Here is a 14,377-nt window from a genome sequence, read left to right as displayed (position 1 = left end):
GTGAACCGGGTGGGAGGGACCAAGTCAGGGACCAAGTCAGGGAGGGCTTTCGAGGAAGAGGTGTGGGAACGAGGAGAGAACGTTCCGGGCAGCAGCTGGGGGAGAAAGAAGGACAGCGAGCGCAGAGGCCTGGGGATGGACGGCCAGCAGGAAGAGGGTGGGGCCCTCATGGTGCCTGGAGAGGGTCCTTTGCCCAAAGCCCTGAGTGGGCCTCGCTGGTTGGCCACACGGGGCCCCACACGGGGTGACCTGGGCTCCTCTCCAGTTTGCGGGGAGAGGCCCGGGTCAGGGAGGGAGGGGAGAGGCTGAAAGTGCCCTCCTCAGTCGCTCTTGCAGGACAGAGACATCATAGGTTCACATTTGGGTGGTGGGCACCAGCCGCCTCCCATTTCAGGTAAGAATGGAGCTTGGGGACGTCCCTCCGCCTTCAGCAACTGGCTTGCCCGCCTCGCCTGAGGCCAGCACATGGTCACCACGAGTAACAGTGAACATAATATTTTGGTGTGATTCATGCAGAAATAAGCCAGATCTCATTATGCTCGTGTGATCTGTTCAGGTTGTGTCAGTATTGACATTTATAATCGGGTTTCATGGATTTTAGGAATTATAAAAATAGAGATTGCTAATTGAGTAAGTTGAGGAATCAGAGCCTCCAGAAGAACATCACCAACATCACCGCTCATCATCTCTCACCCCGGCCTCCCCCGGGGGCACGCTGCCTGCTCGCTCCTGCCCTCTTCCTTCATCCATCTCCCATGCCCCTCCTGTGCCCCTCCTGTGCCCCTCCATGTCCTGAGAGACAGAGGATCAGTGGCCCAGCCTCCCTTGAGCCCGACCCCTCCACAGCCCAGCCCAGGGGTGCCCTGCCTCCATGCAGGACCCGGTGGCCTGGGGAGCTGCTGGATGAGGCCGTGCGGGGCTCTGGTCACGGTGCTTGTCCAGGATCCCTGAGGACCTCAGTGCAGGGCGGGCAGTTCCTCCACCCAGTGCCGTGGCCCAGCAGGGGTCCTGCAGCAGAAACCTGTGTGTGCTCTCCTGCAGGCCGGGCAGAAGCACTACCACCCCTCGTGCGCGCTCTGTGTCAGGTGCGGCCAGATGTTTGCGGAAGGCGAGGAGATGTATCTTCAAGGTAATGACTCAGACATGCAGTTCGGGCCCCAAGGTCAGAGGCTACCCTTGGTGGGGTCCATGCCACGGGCTGGGTGCCAGCTGGGCTGGCTGTGGGTGGAGGGCCCAGGCGAGGGCTGGAGGCGGAGCTGGCAGTAGCTGCTCTCCAGCGTTCGGCCACCGAAGCGTGCCCGTGGAGGCTGTGTGTCAGACAGACCTCCCTTTCTGAGGCGACCATGGAGTGATGTCACACAGGACAGCCTCGTCCCCGGCACTGCCTATTGTTCCCTGTGTCTGTGCCCCAGGGCCCTGAAAGGGGTCCTGTGCTCCCCCGGAGAGCCCGGGCTCCTCTGCAGGAGGCCCCCACAGTCAGTGCTGCTCCCAGACAACGGGGCTGGACTGGTGCCAACACCGCGGTGCTGGGAGCGGCCCAGGGGCACGAGCTTGCATCAAGAGCCACCCAGTTCTGGGGAACAAGGACGCTGTCATCACTCTGGTCTTGGCTGGCACGGGACCTCCACAGAGGGACCTGCAGGGAGGCTGAGCCTGTCGGCTCTCTGGCACCCTGGGCCTCCCACACTGCACAGTGGAGACTGGATCATCCGGTTGGTGGCTTTGGAGCTCTGCTCTCTGACCATGGGACCCTGCAGCAGAAGCCCGGTGGCCCTGTGCCTGGTGGTCCTGCATGTCAGATCAAGGTTCAGTTTGACAGAGAATTATGCTGTCATCGGAGCCCTGGCGTGTGGGTCTGCTGTCCCCAGGGTCTCCAGGCCACCTCAATAGCTCTCTCCCAGTAAACAGGGGGTCAGGGGGTTGGCACTCGCTGGTGACCCAGGAGCCTGTGCTGAAACCTGACCTAGACACCACCTCTCCCACCATGTTGACGAGACCCCAGGGTGGCCACCCCTTCATCCCCTGTGGGGTGGGGAGTGGAAAGTTGCCCCCAGATCTCACGAGCCCCCAGTGTGTCCTCACCTGGGTCCAGGGCTCCGCACGCTGACTCGGGAGCAGGGCCCCAAGCCCCACACCATGGTCGAGCCAGGCAGCCCCGGGGAGAATGTGTGAAGAAGGCCACCTGCCCTTACTGCAGACTGTCACCGGCCTCCATGGCACCTCTGGTGACGTTTCCTCACGGGGGCATGTTCAGGCCACGGTCAGGCGGGAGCCGCGGGACGGGCTGGGTACAGCGTGGGTCAGAGCTTGCCTGCACGCACAGGCCCTGGGTCCATCCCTGGGAGACTGCACGTGCTCTGAGCCCTGGGCTGCCGCAGGCCCGTGTCCTGGAAGCTGGCCAGCAATTAGACATTTTCAGTTTCTAATAATTTTGGTAAGGAGCATCGAGTACTTCTGTAAGTGTAAAAACAGTCAGAGACAGGCGCACCGTGTGCCCGCGACCCACCTCCCTTTAGAGCTCCCCAGGGAGGCTGAGGGTGCCCAGGAGGCACACCCACTCCCTGGGCTACTCCACGCACCCTGGGGAGCTCTGTAGCAGGAGGTGGATGGAGTCCCCTCATCCCACACTGCTATGTAAGCCCCTCCTTTGGGCCAGGCCCTGGTGGCCTGCACATGGCCACTGCTGCAGGGACAGTGGGTGAGAGGCGGGACCACAGCAGCCAGCAGAGGGCACTTGGGAGGGGCGGGGGAGCATGGATTGGGCTGAGGCTCCAGGAGCCCAGAGGAGAACCCAGTGTCCAGCTCTAGAAGGAGGGCCCCCTACGTCCCACCCTGTGGGCCTGGATGACCTCGCGTATGTAGTCCTCTAGGCCCTGCTCACTGTCACCTCTGCCCAGTACTGAGTCCACCCAGAGAGCTGCTGGGTGGCAGCAGCACATCCTCGCAGCCTGGGTTTTGGGGAGGTCGGGTTGCCCTGGACAAGAGCAGAGGGTCAGGACGTGGGGCGCTGGGCCACCCTGTTGTGGGGATGGCGTGGCAGCTGGTGTGGTGCCGGCAGAGCCACCGTGAGGAACCCAGGGCACAGCGAGCCCCAAAGCCTGAATGGGAGAGGGCGGGGCTGGAGTCTGCGGAGCAGACCTGGTGCCCCTGAGGGTCTGCCCACTGGGTCAGCTGAGGAGTGCCTGCGTGCCCTTCTTGGGTCCTGCTTCTGAGCACAAGACCATGCCAAAGGCCCATGTCCACTGGGGCCTCCCATGGGGGCGCTCAGTACACAATGGCACCTCTGCTCTTTGCTTCTGCCTCCACCCAAACTGGGCTCTGAGCCTCCAGGGGCAGAGGCCCGGCACCAACCAGGGCAGAGGGTGGCCACTTGGGGGTGGCGAGCAGACGTCCCCGCGGGAGGCGGCCCCCCTCTAACCGCTTGCTCCTGGGAATTTGCCGGCAGGTTCCTCCATCTGGCACCCGGCGTGTCGGCAGGCAGCCAGAACTGAAGACAAGAGCAAGGTTGGTGGGTCCCCGTCTCTGATGCCACCACCATCAGGGCACGGTCTCCATGCAGTCGGGAGGGCGCTGGCCAGTTCTTGCCGACTCATTGGCCAGTGCCCCAGGCTTCAGGGTGGGCAGCCAGGCCTAAAAGGGGCCAAGGGCGGGAGGGATGAGCAGGTGTCCCGGGAGAGCCTTCATGCAGGTCCGGCAAGGGCCTCGAGGGGGCTTTGTCCTGGCCCTGCGGACCTCCTCACTCATCCATGAAAGTCGGGGGATGGCTGCACAGTGGGGGTCCCCAAGGTCACCCTGGACCCTGACACCAACTGCAAATGTAGGGCTGCCCCCAAGTCTGATGGTTTAGTGGAAGGGCTCCCAGCCCTCACCAAGAGCTGGGCTGCTCCTGGCCACCACCCAGCACAGGGAAGGACAGGAGTGAAACCAGCCAAAGAGGGAGACGCACCAGCAGAGTCCAGGGGGCTCCTGGCACAGAGCCCCCACTGGCCCTCTCCCCACCAAGTCAGGACGCCCCCCCCCCGCACCATGCTGGACCCCCAAGACTTTCCTGGGGCTGTGACACAGGTGTGATGGGTTGATTCATGGCCCATGTGCCAGGTCAGCTGATGTCACGGGACCCTGGCTCCCACCACACCCCAGTCACGTGGCTGGTCTTTCTGACGTGGCCACCCCCCACCCTAAGCCACCGTCAGGCACCGTCAGTCTCTCCATGAACAGAGGTGCTCCTATCAGGGAGGGCAAAGATGACCTTCAGAAACCAAGGGCACAGGCTAAGGGTCTCTCTGGGCAGGGCCAGATTCTTACCTGTACAGTGCCTACTGTGCGCTAGGCACGGGGTGCAGCTTGGAGCGGGTGGGACCTTGCCCTGCTGGAGCTGAGGTAGCTGGGAGGGCAGGATGGGCACCCTGCAGAGGGCAGACAAGGGCTGGTGTGGCCCAGCACTGGGGGAACCACGGAGGTCACGAGCAAGGACCACAGGGGAGCCTGCTAGACAGCTGCCCGGGAGGCCTCCAGACCAAACGGCTCAGGCTGAGCACTGGAACAGGAGCCCCTGGGCCAGAGGAGGGCGGGTGGGGCCAGCAATGAAGACCGAGGCAGGCCTGGGTCAGGCAGTCCAAGGCACTGCCCAGAGGCTGGTGGTGCCTCGAGGAGGAGGAGCTCTGCACGCCCCAACCAGGCTGCTACGCCCGGCCCTTCCTGCACCCTGCCCTTTCTGCCTCTGCACCTTTGCAGGTGCTTTCCCCTGACGGAGGGTCCTCCCCGCCCCTTGCAGCTCAGCCAACTCCTACTTTGGGCTTGAAAGGCCACCTTGGGAGTCACTCACCAAAGACTCTGCTGACCCCACGTTCTCGTCACCAGCCCCCACTCTACACACACGTGGGCTCTGCCCGCCCCATTCCCCTGGGCCCAGAGTAGGCCCTTTCCCTGTCCTGGATGTGGCCAAGCCCCAATGAGGACCTGCTGACTAAGCACGGAACCAGAGAGTGGGCAAAGGCCCCCGGAGGCAGGGAGGAGGGCCAGCCAGGTGCCCCAAGGGCCCAGCCTGTCTGGCCAGGGGCGTGTGGCCCACAGCTCGGGCCACATGTTGGTGCAGCCTCAGGAGCACAGCCTCCCTGGGTCCCCGCTTCTGCCCGTCAGGGCTGTCTCGAGGCCTCGACAGTCCACCACCCATCACTCCTGATGGGAGTGGCCTAGGGCAGGAGAGCCGTCCTCTGCCGCTCACCTCCCCTGGTGGCTGGGGCACAGCCCGAGGAGGGCATCTGCATCACGAGCCACTGAGGTGGAGTGGCTCCCGTGTTACCAGGAGGCCGGATGAGGAGTACCCGCCTGTCGGGGGATGAGTGACTTAGCTGTCTCTGTAACAGTGCCCCTGCCACCAGTCTATATGGCCCCAGGACCCCCAGAGGCGCTGGCTCCACCCTGTCCAGGAAATAGGCCTGAGCCTGGGCCTTTCAAGGACCCGACTGCCTGGCTGCCCCTCACCACCATGAGGCTGGGGCCCCGAGAAGAGGGGAGCTGTGTGTGGGCTGGTCCTGTGACCCTGTCCCGGGGTCTCCCTGGGCCTTTGGTCATGTGATCATCAACACCTAGCCCTGAGTATCCTCTGCGTGGGTTTTGGAATTGGTTGCCTGGAGCCCAGGAATGCTAAGACGCATGGGCTCCCTGTCTTTGGGGGCCCCATGTCCAGTGAGGGGACCACGTGAGACCGGCTGCTCTGCAGTAAAGAAGAGCCCAACCCAGCTGGGCAGGAGACAGAGCTGGCCTCCTGGGGCTGAGCCTCCATGCTCAGCCAGTCCTGGGCTCTGGGTCCTGAGTCAGAGCAGCAGGTGCCATGCAGGGACCGAGGAAGGCGAGGGGCCATGGCAGGGCCAGGCCTCTGAGCTCACGGAGAAGCTGGAGCTGAGTGGCCCGTCAGAGTGAGCCACAGGGATGCTCTGCCTAGACAGCTCCAGCTCTGGTCAGGGCTGGTGACTTCAGAGGAGGACCTGGCCAGCCAGGCTGGCCGCACTGCACTGTGGCACCTCTTCTTCTCCTCTGAAATCCAAGCAGTGTCCCTGGTGTGGGCTCTGAGTTGCTGACTGTGAGTGGAAGCCTGGGAGGTGGTCAGAGACTGGGGGCCACTGAGCAAGGCAGACTGGCTTGAGCAAGAAGGTCCCCCAGAAAGCAGGTCAGCAAGAGCCGCGGAGGAAGCCCGGGTGCCGAGACGCAGCCTCTTCCACAGTGAGCTCGCCCTGCGCCTCAGCCCCGCCTGGTCGTGGGGTCAGAGTCAGTGAGACTCCTGCGTGTCCTTATGGAGACTCTCCAGCACAGCCGTGGGACGGCTGCACTCCCAGGTCTTGGAGCTGGTGAGCTCCAGCCTGTCCACCTCTCTGGGTCTGAACGAGGCGCTGTCACTTGGCCCTGGAGAAGGCACGATGCTGAATCTCACTGTGAAGTTCCACGCTGCAGATGGGAGTGGGGAGGGGAAATCAGAATGGCTCTGCCTTCTCACTCTGGGGACAGTAGCCTCACTCCACACCTAAGTGCCCTGGCTGACCGTGAAGCAGGACCTGCCCGCTGCCCTCTGCCCACTGTGCAGAGTAGGGAGCTGGGTGCAGAGAGAGGTCACATGCCGCGACCCATGCTCAGGCGGGAGTGACGTCTGCACCTGGTCCTGCAGGGCTTGCTGAGCGGGGCAGGGATGTCCTACCTTGTGCCAGTCTGTGGTCAAGGAAGAGCTCCTGTTGGGGCCTCCTCTTGAGCCCAGCCTGCAGGGAGCAGTGAGGTCCAGCTGCACCTCAACTCAGGACTCACAGGAGCTAAGCCTCAGAGGTGGGAAGCCCCTGCTGGGGGTCTCCGTTCTGTAGAGAAGCTGACTCGAAGGTGTTGCCCAAGCAGGAAATTGGTGCAGACATTTGGGGCCAGTACAGGACGCAGCCCCACCACAGGGGCCGCGGGAAGAGCAGCCTGAGTTATGGTCTGGAAATGGGGCCGTCTGCCCTGCGAGCAGCAGAGGGGTCTTTGGAGGTGCTGGAGTGGCCAAGGGCTTGGGCCACCTGAGCTCTGAAGCCTGTGGTCTGAGGATCAGGCAGGCCCCGAGTCCCTGGTGTGCAGCAGTAGAGGGCAGGGCTCCAGGAGGGCCCAGCATGGTCCTCACAGGTGGCTGAGGAGCACGCCGAGGGGACGCGGTGGGCGCTGCGCCTGAGCCTCATGCCTGCCCTCCTCTCTCCCTCTAGATGCAGAGCCCTATCTGCAGCCAGGCCCGCCCGGGCACCGCGCCTCGTGCCCTGCAGGTTTGTGCCTGCGCTGCCGTGTGTGGCTGTGCCCGGTCCTGGTGTCCACCTGTCCTTGCTGGTGTCGTGCTGAGTGCAGGAGCTGTGCCGGGGTCTGGGGCTCGCCCTGCGCACTCCCAGGGCTCCCTTTTAGGGCCCTATGCTGGGTACTGGACCACAGGGAGCCCCATCCTGCAGCTCTGAGGCTGCGTCCGAGGTCAGGGCCGGGCGGGGCGGGCTCCTCTCTCCTGGGCAGTGGTCAGCACCCCCGTGTCCTCACATGTCTTCCTCTGTGTGCATCTGTGTCGTGATCTCCTCTTCTCCTGAGGACGCCAGGCAGACTGGATCAGGGCCACCCTGTGACCCTCACCTGAAGTCCCTCTGAGAGACCGTGTCTCCACATAGCCACCCTCAGAGGCCTTCGGACATGGAGCCTTGGGGGACCCAATTCAGTCCCTAACACAGGGCACTGAGGGCAGATGGGCACAGGACTGGACAGACCATCAGGGAGGGTCAGGAACAGACCCGTTAGTACCAGGAGGCAGGAAGAGCAGCAGGCCCCTGGGAGCCTCAGCGCAGGACCCAGCTGCAGGGAGGGGGTGCCCAGGCTCCTGGCTCCGAGGGGGAGGCCCTGGAGGGAGATGAGTTCCTACCAGGTGGGGTGAGGAGAAGGCAGGGAAAGCCAGGCGGGAGGTGGCCCCGGGGGTGGGACAGATGCCCGCTACAGCCAGAGGGGCACAGGAGGAAGTGGACAGCAGGAAGCCCTTCAGCCCCGGGCAGCAGCGGGTGGGAGGAGGGGCCCAGTGCCACCAGGGGAGGTGGCGCAGGTCTCGGGCACCCAGCAGTTGGAGCCCAGGCACCGAGGGCTTGGTGGCAAGGTGCTTAACACTGAGGGTTAGGAGCAGCTGTCCTTGGTGGTGGCCAGGGGTACAGGGTCAGCTAGAGAGCACTGCCAATGATAGAGGCTGCCAATACATCAGGAGGCGTCTTGAGAGGCCACACGCCGACCCTGCCCAAGAGGGACGACCTCTCTACACAGTGGACAGTGGTGAAAGAGGACGCCCTGGCATGGGCAGAGGGTAGGACACAGCTCGCCCTCTCCCCGGGGAGGCTCTGTGCAGGGCAGCCCCCGAGCGCTGCCAGCCACCAGGCCGTGGGCCGCTTTGCCTGTCCCCGTGTGGCCTGCCGTGTTGTCTGGCCGTGGCCCTCCCGTCGCTCGTCCAAGCCTGTGTGTTGGTGAGGACCCTCGGGCCAGGGGAGGCAGAAACTAGAAGCCTGGTGGGTGGCGCTGCTGCAGAGTGGTGGCCGCCCAAGTCCAGCTGGGACCCTGCTCAGCCTCCACCGCTCTCTCCCCAGGACACCAGGACTTCCTCGGAGAGCATCGTCTCCGTGCCCGCCTCCAGCACCTCAGGGTCTCCCAGCCGCGTCATCTACGTAAGTGGGGCCTGGGTGCGGTCGCCCCGGGGTGGCAGGGAGGCCCGTGTTCTGGCTCCTCTCCTGGGCACTCACTCATGCAGATCTCCTGGGGTCGAGTCCCCCGGATCAGACCCCAGCTCTCTGGTGACCAGAAGGCAGAGGGATGTCACCTACAGTGGTGTAAACCAGCCCCATGGATGGCATCAGGGTGTGCCAGGTGGCACGTGGGGAGGGGCAAAAGTGAAACCTGTGAGCGAGAGGTTGACACCACTTGTCACGCAGCAAAACTTGTCCCTGGGAGAGCCCCAAGGTGCCACACGGGGGATGGCTTATCAGGGGAAGGAGTCCAGCCCCTGTGCTGCCCTTACCCAGAATGGCAGGTGACATGGGACCAGTCACTTCTGCAGTGTCCCTGCCGGCCAGGCCAGGACCTCGGTCCCTGCAGCGTGGAGGGTCCGGTTTGCTCTTCTCTGCCTTCTCCCCACCCTTCCTCTCGGCAGTGGTGGGACACAGATTTTTCTCCTGCTGTAATTCTTAAGGGTGATAATAATGAACACTCTTTTCCTTGGGTAACTATGGCCTGTCACTGGCCTGAAGGGTGATGACACCATGGTCCTTTGGGGACATCTCCTCTGAGAGTGTGAGGTCATCAAACCTGCTGTGTGACCTTAGGTGAAACAATCTCCTCTCTGAGCCTCTGGCGGTCATCTGTAGGATGAGGAGACTCTGCCCCCACTGTCCAGGGCTCACTGAGGTAGATCCTGGCCCAGAAGGAGGACGTAGGGACTGCTCACTGCCGGCGTTGTTAGGAGTCTCCGCCAGCTTGCTCCACTGCCGTGACAAGGAACTGGGACCGAGTGTTTGGACGAGGAGGCGGAATATCTCACAGCTCTGGAGGCTGGAGCCCAAAGTGCGGGCAGGCCTCGTTCCTCCTGAGGCCCTTTTCCTGGGCTGGTGGACAGTGCCTTCTCCCCCCCACGGGGTCACCCCTGTGCCTGTCTGTGTCCCGATGGCCTCTGCTAACAAGGACACCAGGCATACTGGATCAGGCCACCGTGCAGACCTCATCCACCTTGAGTACCGCTGTAAGGTCCTGTCCCCAAACAGTGGCTTTCAGAGTCCTGCGAGCTGGGACTGCACCACAGGGATTCAGCCCTCCGTGCCACCGTCATTGTCTTGAGTAATGCTACTCGTCAGGACTGAGGATGTCCATTGGACGATGTTTGCAAAGTGCCTGGCAGGGCCTGGCACGTGGAAGGTGCCCCCCAGATGGCACCAAGGGCCTGGCGCATAGCATCTGCTCCCTCAATGTGTGCTTGAATAACGGCCCTGGCAAGGGGCTTAGATCATGTAGTGACCACATAACCAGGCAGCGAGTGGTGACAGTAGCCTCCAATGCCCCAACACCGCTTTCCAGGCCACACAGGGCTGGGCTTCAGACCCAGGCTCCCTGATCCGATGTCTGGGCTGTCTCCAGGGACTCTGCTGCTCCGAGCTAAAACCACCATCGCGGTCCTTTCTTCTCTCCCAGGTAGTCGCTAGCACGGCCGAGCTCCAAGACCCCCCGGCCCAGGGAACCCGGCTGGGATGGGGCTAGGCTGTGACCATGTCCTCCAGGGACTTCCAGTCCACTGAGCACTTGGCTTCAGGTGGGATGGGGGCCAAGGAAAGGTGCAGGACTCTGGTGGGTGAGGACTCCCCCGGCCAGTGTCCACGCTGTGTCTGAACTCGGCGGAGCCTCCTGCGCCTGCTTCAGTGAAAGATGCGATGGTATCCGGCACCCCAGATCTAAACTACCGGTTCTTAGGTTGACACCATGAGCAAGCACTGGCCGTGAACAGTGGGCAGCCAGGCCCCAGGACGCCCTGCCCCGCAGCCTTCTCTCAGCCTCAGAGCCCACTGACTAGGTGGGCGCCTAGCCTGCACCCGGGGGTGGCTCAGAGAGCTGCAGACTCACAGGTGCCTGGCCTCTCACACAGCATCTGAGCAAGGACACCACTACCCAGGAGCTCCCAGAGCCCAGGAGGCCCACAGGCCAGAACGCCCCAGTTTGTCTCCCAGATCAGGCAGTGGGCCATCCCTGTGCTTGAACTCCTTCCTGGGACATGGCCGGCTGGAACAAGCCCTCTTGGCTCCGAGGGGGGCCTGGCTTGTCTTTCCATCCCTGCTGGGGGTGCCCGCCCTGGCTGGATGCAGGATACACGCCTGGCCCCAGGAGGGTGAGCTCATTCCATGGCCACTCAGGCTGTAGCACAGAACACCAGTGCCAGCTCCTGCCAGCCAGGATGCTGGTCATCAAACGCTGTCTCCTCTGATCGCCCCAGGCAGGCGGAGATGGTCCCCCATCACGTCCACGTGGCAGAATTCCTGGGGTGCTGTGCCGTCTCCTGTAGACCTGCACTTGGGGCAGCAGGCGGGGCCTCATTTACCTTCACATGGGGGACCAGACCTGCGTACAGCACGGGGACTCTCACGATGATCTGTCCACTGCCTCCTCTATTACACGAGTAATGCACATCCACCCATCACTCATGTCTGGGGTCAGCACGAGGCGGGAGTGCGTGCCGTGGCCACCCCTCGGGAATGCAGGGCGAGGCTGTGCACAGCTCCCCGAGGGCCTCTTCTCTCTGGTGTGATTTGTCAACACTGGAGTCACACAAACAGTGTGTGCCCTCTTCCAGCACCAAGTGGCCTGTGCTGCGGTGGCAGGAGCTCGTGGTGACGGTGGGGTCACGCAGGGTCACAGCGTGGCTTCTTGGCTAGATGGAGTATAGGGGAGAAGAAAGCTGAGAAAAGCACTGTCCACCTGCCCAGTGGCCTTCCCAGGGAGGAGCAAGCCTGGGAGCCTGGGCACAGGAGACCGTGGGGCTACAGGGCCACCCCATGGCTGTCTGTGTGTGTGGACGGGCGGCCTTGGGCCATCCACATCCAGCAGCCCACCAGCCCTGGGCCCTCTGCCAGGGACAGGAGGCCTGAGGACGGAGGGGACTAGCCTGGGGCCAGGTGCCTCCCAGACCCAGGCCCTGTGGCTACTCAGGGGAGGCCCAGAGGACAGGTGACTGAGGGAGGCGAATGTGGGGGGCATGGCCTCTTAGTGACCTGAGAAACTCAGGCTGAGGCATCAGCCGTGACCGCGGAGGCCCACTGCGGTCCAGTGAGGCACCAACCCAGCGGGCGTCCCCTCTACAGGAGACGAGACCCCAGAGCTCTGCCGACTTTGGCAAACGCTGCAGTGACTTTAAGTCCAGGGTGCCCTGAGCACTTGGCCACGACAAGCTTGGAGTTAGGGGCAGGGGCTCAATGAGGGAATAAATGGGGTCCAGGGACCCTCTAGTGTTGTCTGGGTCACAAAGACCAGTCCCTTCCCGAGAGGAAGAAAATAAAACAGCTCCTGGATGGGAAGGACCCCGAGGAGGCCCTCTGGAGCCTGAGAGGCGGGAGGCCAGGCGGGGGGTGTGGGCAAGAGCAAGTCCCCAATGAGGAATGGACTAGTGATGGGGAACTGCAGGGTCAGGGTGGCGGGTGTGAGCGGGGAGCAGGGGGCCAGGCTGAGCAGGCAGGAGGGCCACACCCCGAGTCCTGGGCTCTGGCTCCCTACTGCCCCCAAAGGTGAGGAACGCCTGGAAAATGCCGGCAGGCTGACCACCGTGACCGCCCGTGGACGGCTCGGGTTGGACCTGGGGTCTCTCGCCCTGTCCTGGGCTCCGGAAGGAGCAGCCAGAGTCGAGACATCAGGCTTCCTTCTCGCCCTGGGCCATGCAAAGAGCTGGTCGGCCCGAAGGCCCGGAGTCCTGGCAGAGCCTGGGTCCGCCTGTCGTCAGGGTGGGCTCGCTGCGGGAGGCCAGCCAGTGCTGCTGGCTCTGGAGATGGCGCAGGGCAGGTCTGGCCACAGCACACCGTGGGCGTGGGGAGAGGCTGCGGGCAAGCAGGCTGGGGGCAGGAAGCCCTCGTTCAGGGTCTCCTGTGGGACTCACAGTGTCCCCTGAGGAAGGGCTGCCTGGGTTTGAGCTGCAGGGTATGGGGTGAGCTAGGGAGACTCCCCTGCGGCAGGACAGGACAGGGGAGCACAACAGCAGAAAGCATAGACTGTGGGGTCAGACAGCACCATGCTGCCCCTGCTGCGTGACTCTGAACAAGTTGTCCAACTTCTCTGGGCTCCTCATCTGCCATAAGGAGTTACTGTGAGAGTTACTGTCACAGATCTGCTGTAATATTTTGTGAGTTCACAATAAAAGGTGGCAGTTGTCTCAGGTTCAGCCTGTGTGTCACCTGCTGCTACTACTGAGGGTGTCTTCTTGCAGAACCTGCAGGAGAGGCCTTGAGCAGGCTGCTGTGGGCCAGCAGTGTCCAGATCAGAGCACCTGTGGCTGGAAAGTGCCCCGGGCAGCCCAAGGACCACCCAGGGCCAGGGCCAGGGCCAGGCAGTGGGCAGGCGGGCATTGGAGCTAGTGTGCCAGAGCAGGGCAGAGTGGGAGCAGGTGGGCAGAGTGGACCAGGTGGCAGGCGGCCAGGCGGGCACCCTGAGAGCAGCCCTGCGGCACCACAGGCTGGGTCGGCAAGCCCCGGTGAGCACCTTCTGTGGGCAGGTGCGTGGGGGCCAGGGCCCACCCATCAGATGCCCGGGCTCACGCGTGCCAAGGTGCGTGCACCAGTGTGTGTGTGTGTGTGTGTGTGTGTGTGTGTGTCTGTGTACAGACAGGTACAGGTGGGTGTGGGGGTGATCGTGTGTGTGCATGCAAGTTTCTAGGGGGTCCGTGTGTGCAAGTACGTGTGCCAATATGCAGGTATGTGCTGTGAGTGCAGGAGTGAGTGTGTGGGCCTGTAGGTGCCTGATTGTGGGTGTGCATGAATGTGCACTACCATGTGGGAGAGGTGCCGTGTAGGGACGTGTCCCTCTGCAGTCAGACGGTGCGTCCTCCGTGAGCATAGACGTGCACTGGCTCCTGTGTGCATCCATGAGTGTGAGCACATGTGTGTGTGTGTGAGCACATGCATGTGTGCCTATCCTGCATCTCACCGTCTGGCAGGCCTGTGCCGGGCTCATGGGTCTCAACCTCTCCGCCTGGGAGCCCCTTTGTTGACGCAGTTGGAGAGAGCGTGCTCAGGACCTCAGGGCCCTCTGGAGGCTGGCATGGGGCAGGCTGTCCCAGTTGAGTCCCCTACCCCTGGGCTGTATTCTGGCTCTGGGCTTGGGGCGGCTGCCGCCTGGAACCTGGGACGCGGGTCACTTCCTGCCTCTGCTCTATTCTCCCTCAGGCGAAGCTTGGAGACGAGATCCTTGACTACAGGGACTTGGCCGCGCTTCCCAAAAGCAAGGCCATCTACAACATCGACCGCCCAGACATGATCTCCTACTCGCCCTACGTCAGCCACTGCGCGGGCGACAGGCAGAGCTGCAGCGAGGTACGGCCTCCGCGTGGTCCGTGGGCAGGAGCCTCCCTCACAGGGGCATTCTGATGGGATCCAGCCAGTGTCCTCCGCTCTGCGGGCTCCCCAGGCCCTCGCGTGACCTGCCACATCACACTCACTAGTGCCCAGCGCGCTGGCTCTAAGCACCCCTCACTGAAGGGCCTGCAAGAGCCTCATTAAAGGAGCAGGAGCGGGAGTGGGAGCAGGAGCGGGAGCAGGCAGCAGGCAGCAGAACAGGCTGCTGTTGGGAAGGGATAGAACCTGGGTGAGAATCTCTGGCTCCTCCTGAGTGCTGGAGT

At 63.2% G+C, this 14,377-nt stretch overlaps 1 protein-coding gene across 1 annotated transcript in view; it reads left to right on the top strand.

Moving 5' to 3' along the window:
• Ablim2 (actin binding LIM protein family member 2) overlaps nucleotides 1-14,377 on the top strand; it is a 108,823-nt gene that overhangs the window by 45,930 nt on the left and 48,516 nt on the right. Inside the window, exons 7-11 of the mRNA XM_026395227.2 lie at nucleotides 1,042-1,129; nucleotides 3,446-3,504; nucleotides 7,218-7,274; nucleotides 8,610-8,687; nucleotides 13,926-14,072. Coding sequence (XP_026251012.2) covers nucleotides 1,042-1,129; nucleotides 3,446-3,504; nucleotides 7,218-7,274; nucleotides 8,610-8,687; nucleotides 13,926-14,072 — 429 coding nt within the window. The remainder of the gene's footprint in view (nucleotides 1-1,041; nucleotides 1,130-3,445; nucleotides 3,505-7,217; nucleotides 7,275-8,609; nucleotides 8,688-13,925; nucleotides 14,073-14,377) is intronic.

Source organism: Urocitellus parryii, chromosome 10 (assembly GCF_045843805.1).
Source record: "Urocitellus parryii isolate mUroPar1 chromosome 10, mUroPar1.hap1, whole genome shotgun sequence".
NCBI lineage: Eukaryota > Metazoa > Chordata > Mammalia > Rodentia > Sciuridae > Urocitellus > Urocitellus parryii.
This window is presented reverse-complemented; position numbering and strand designations above follow the sequence as displayed.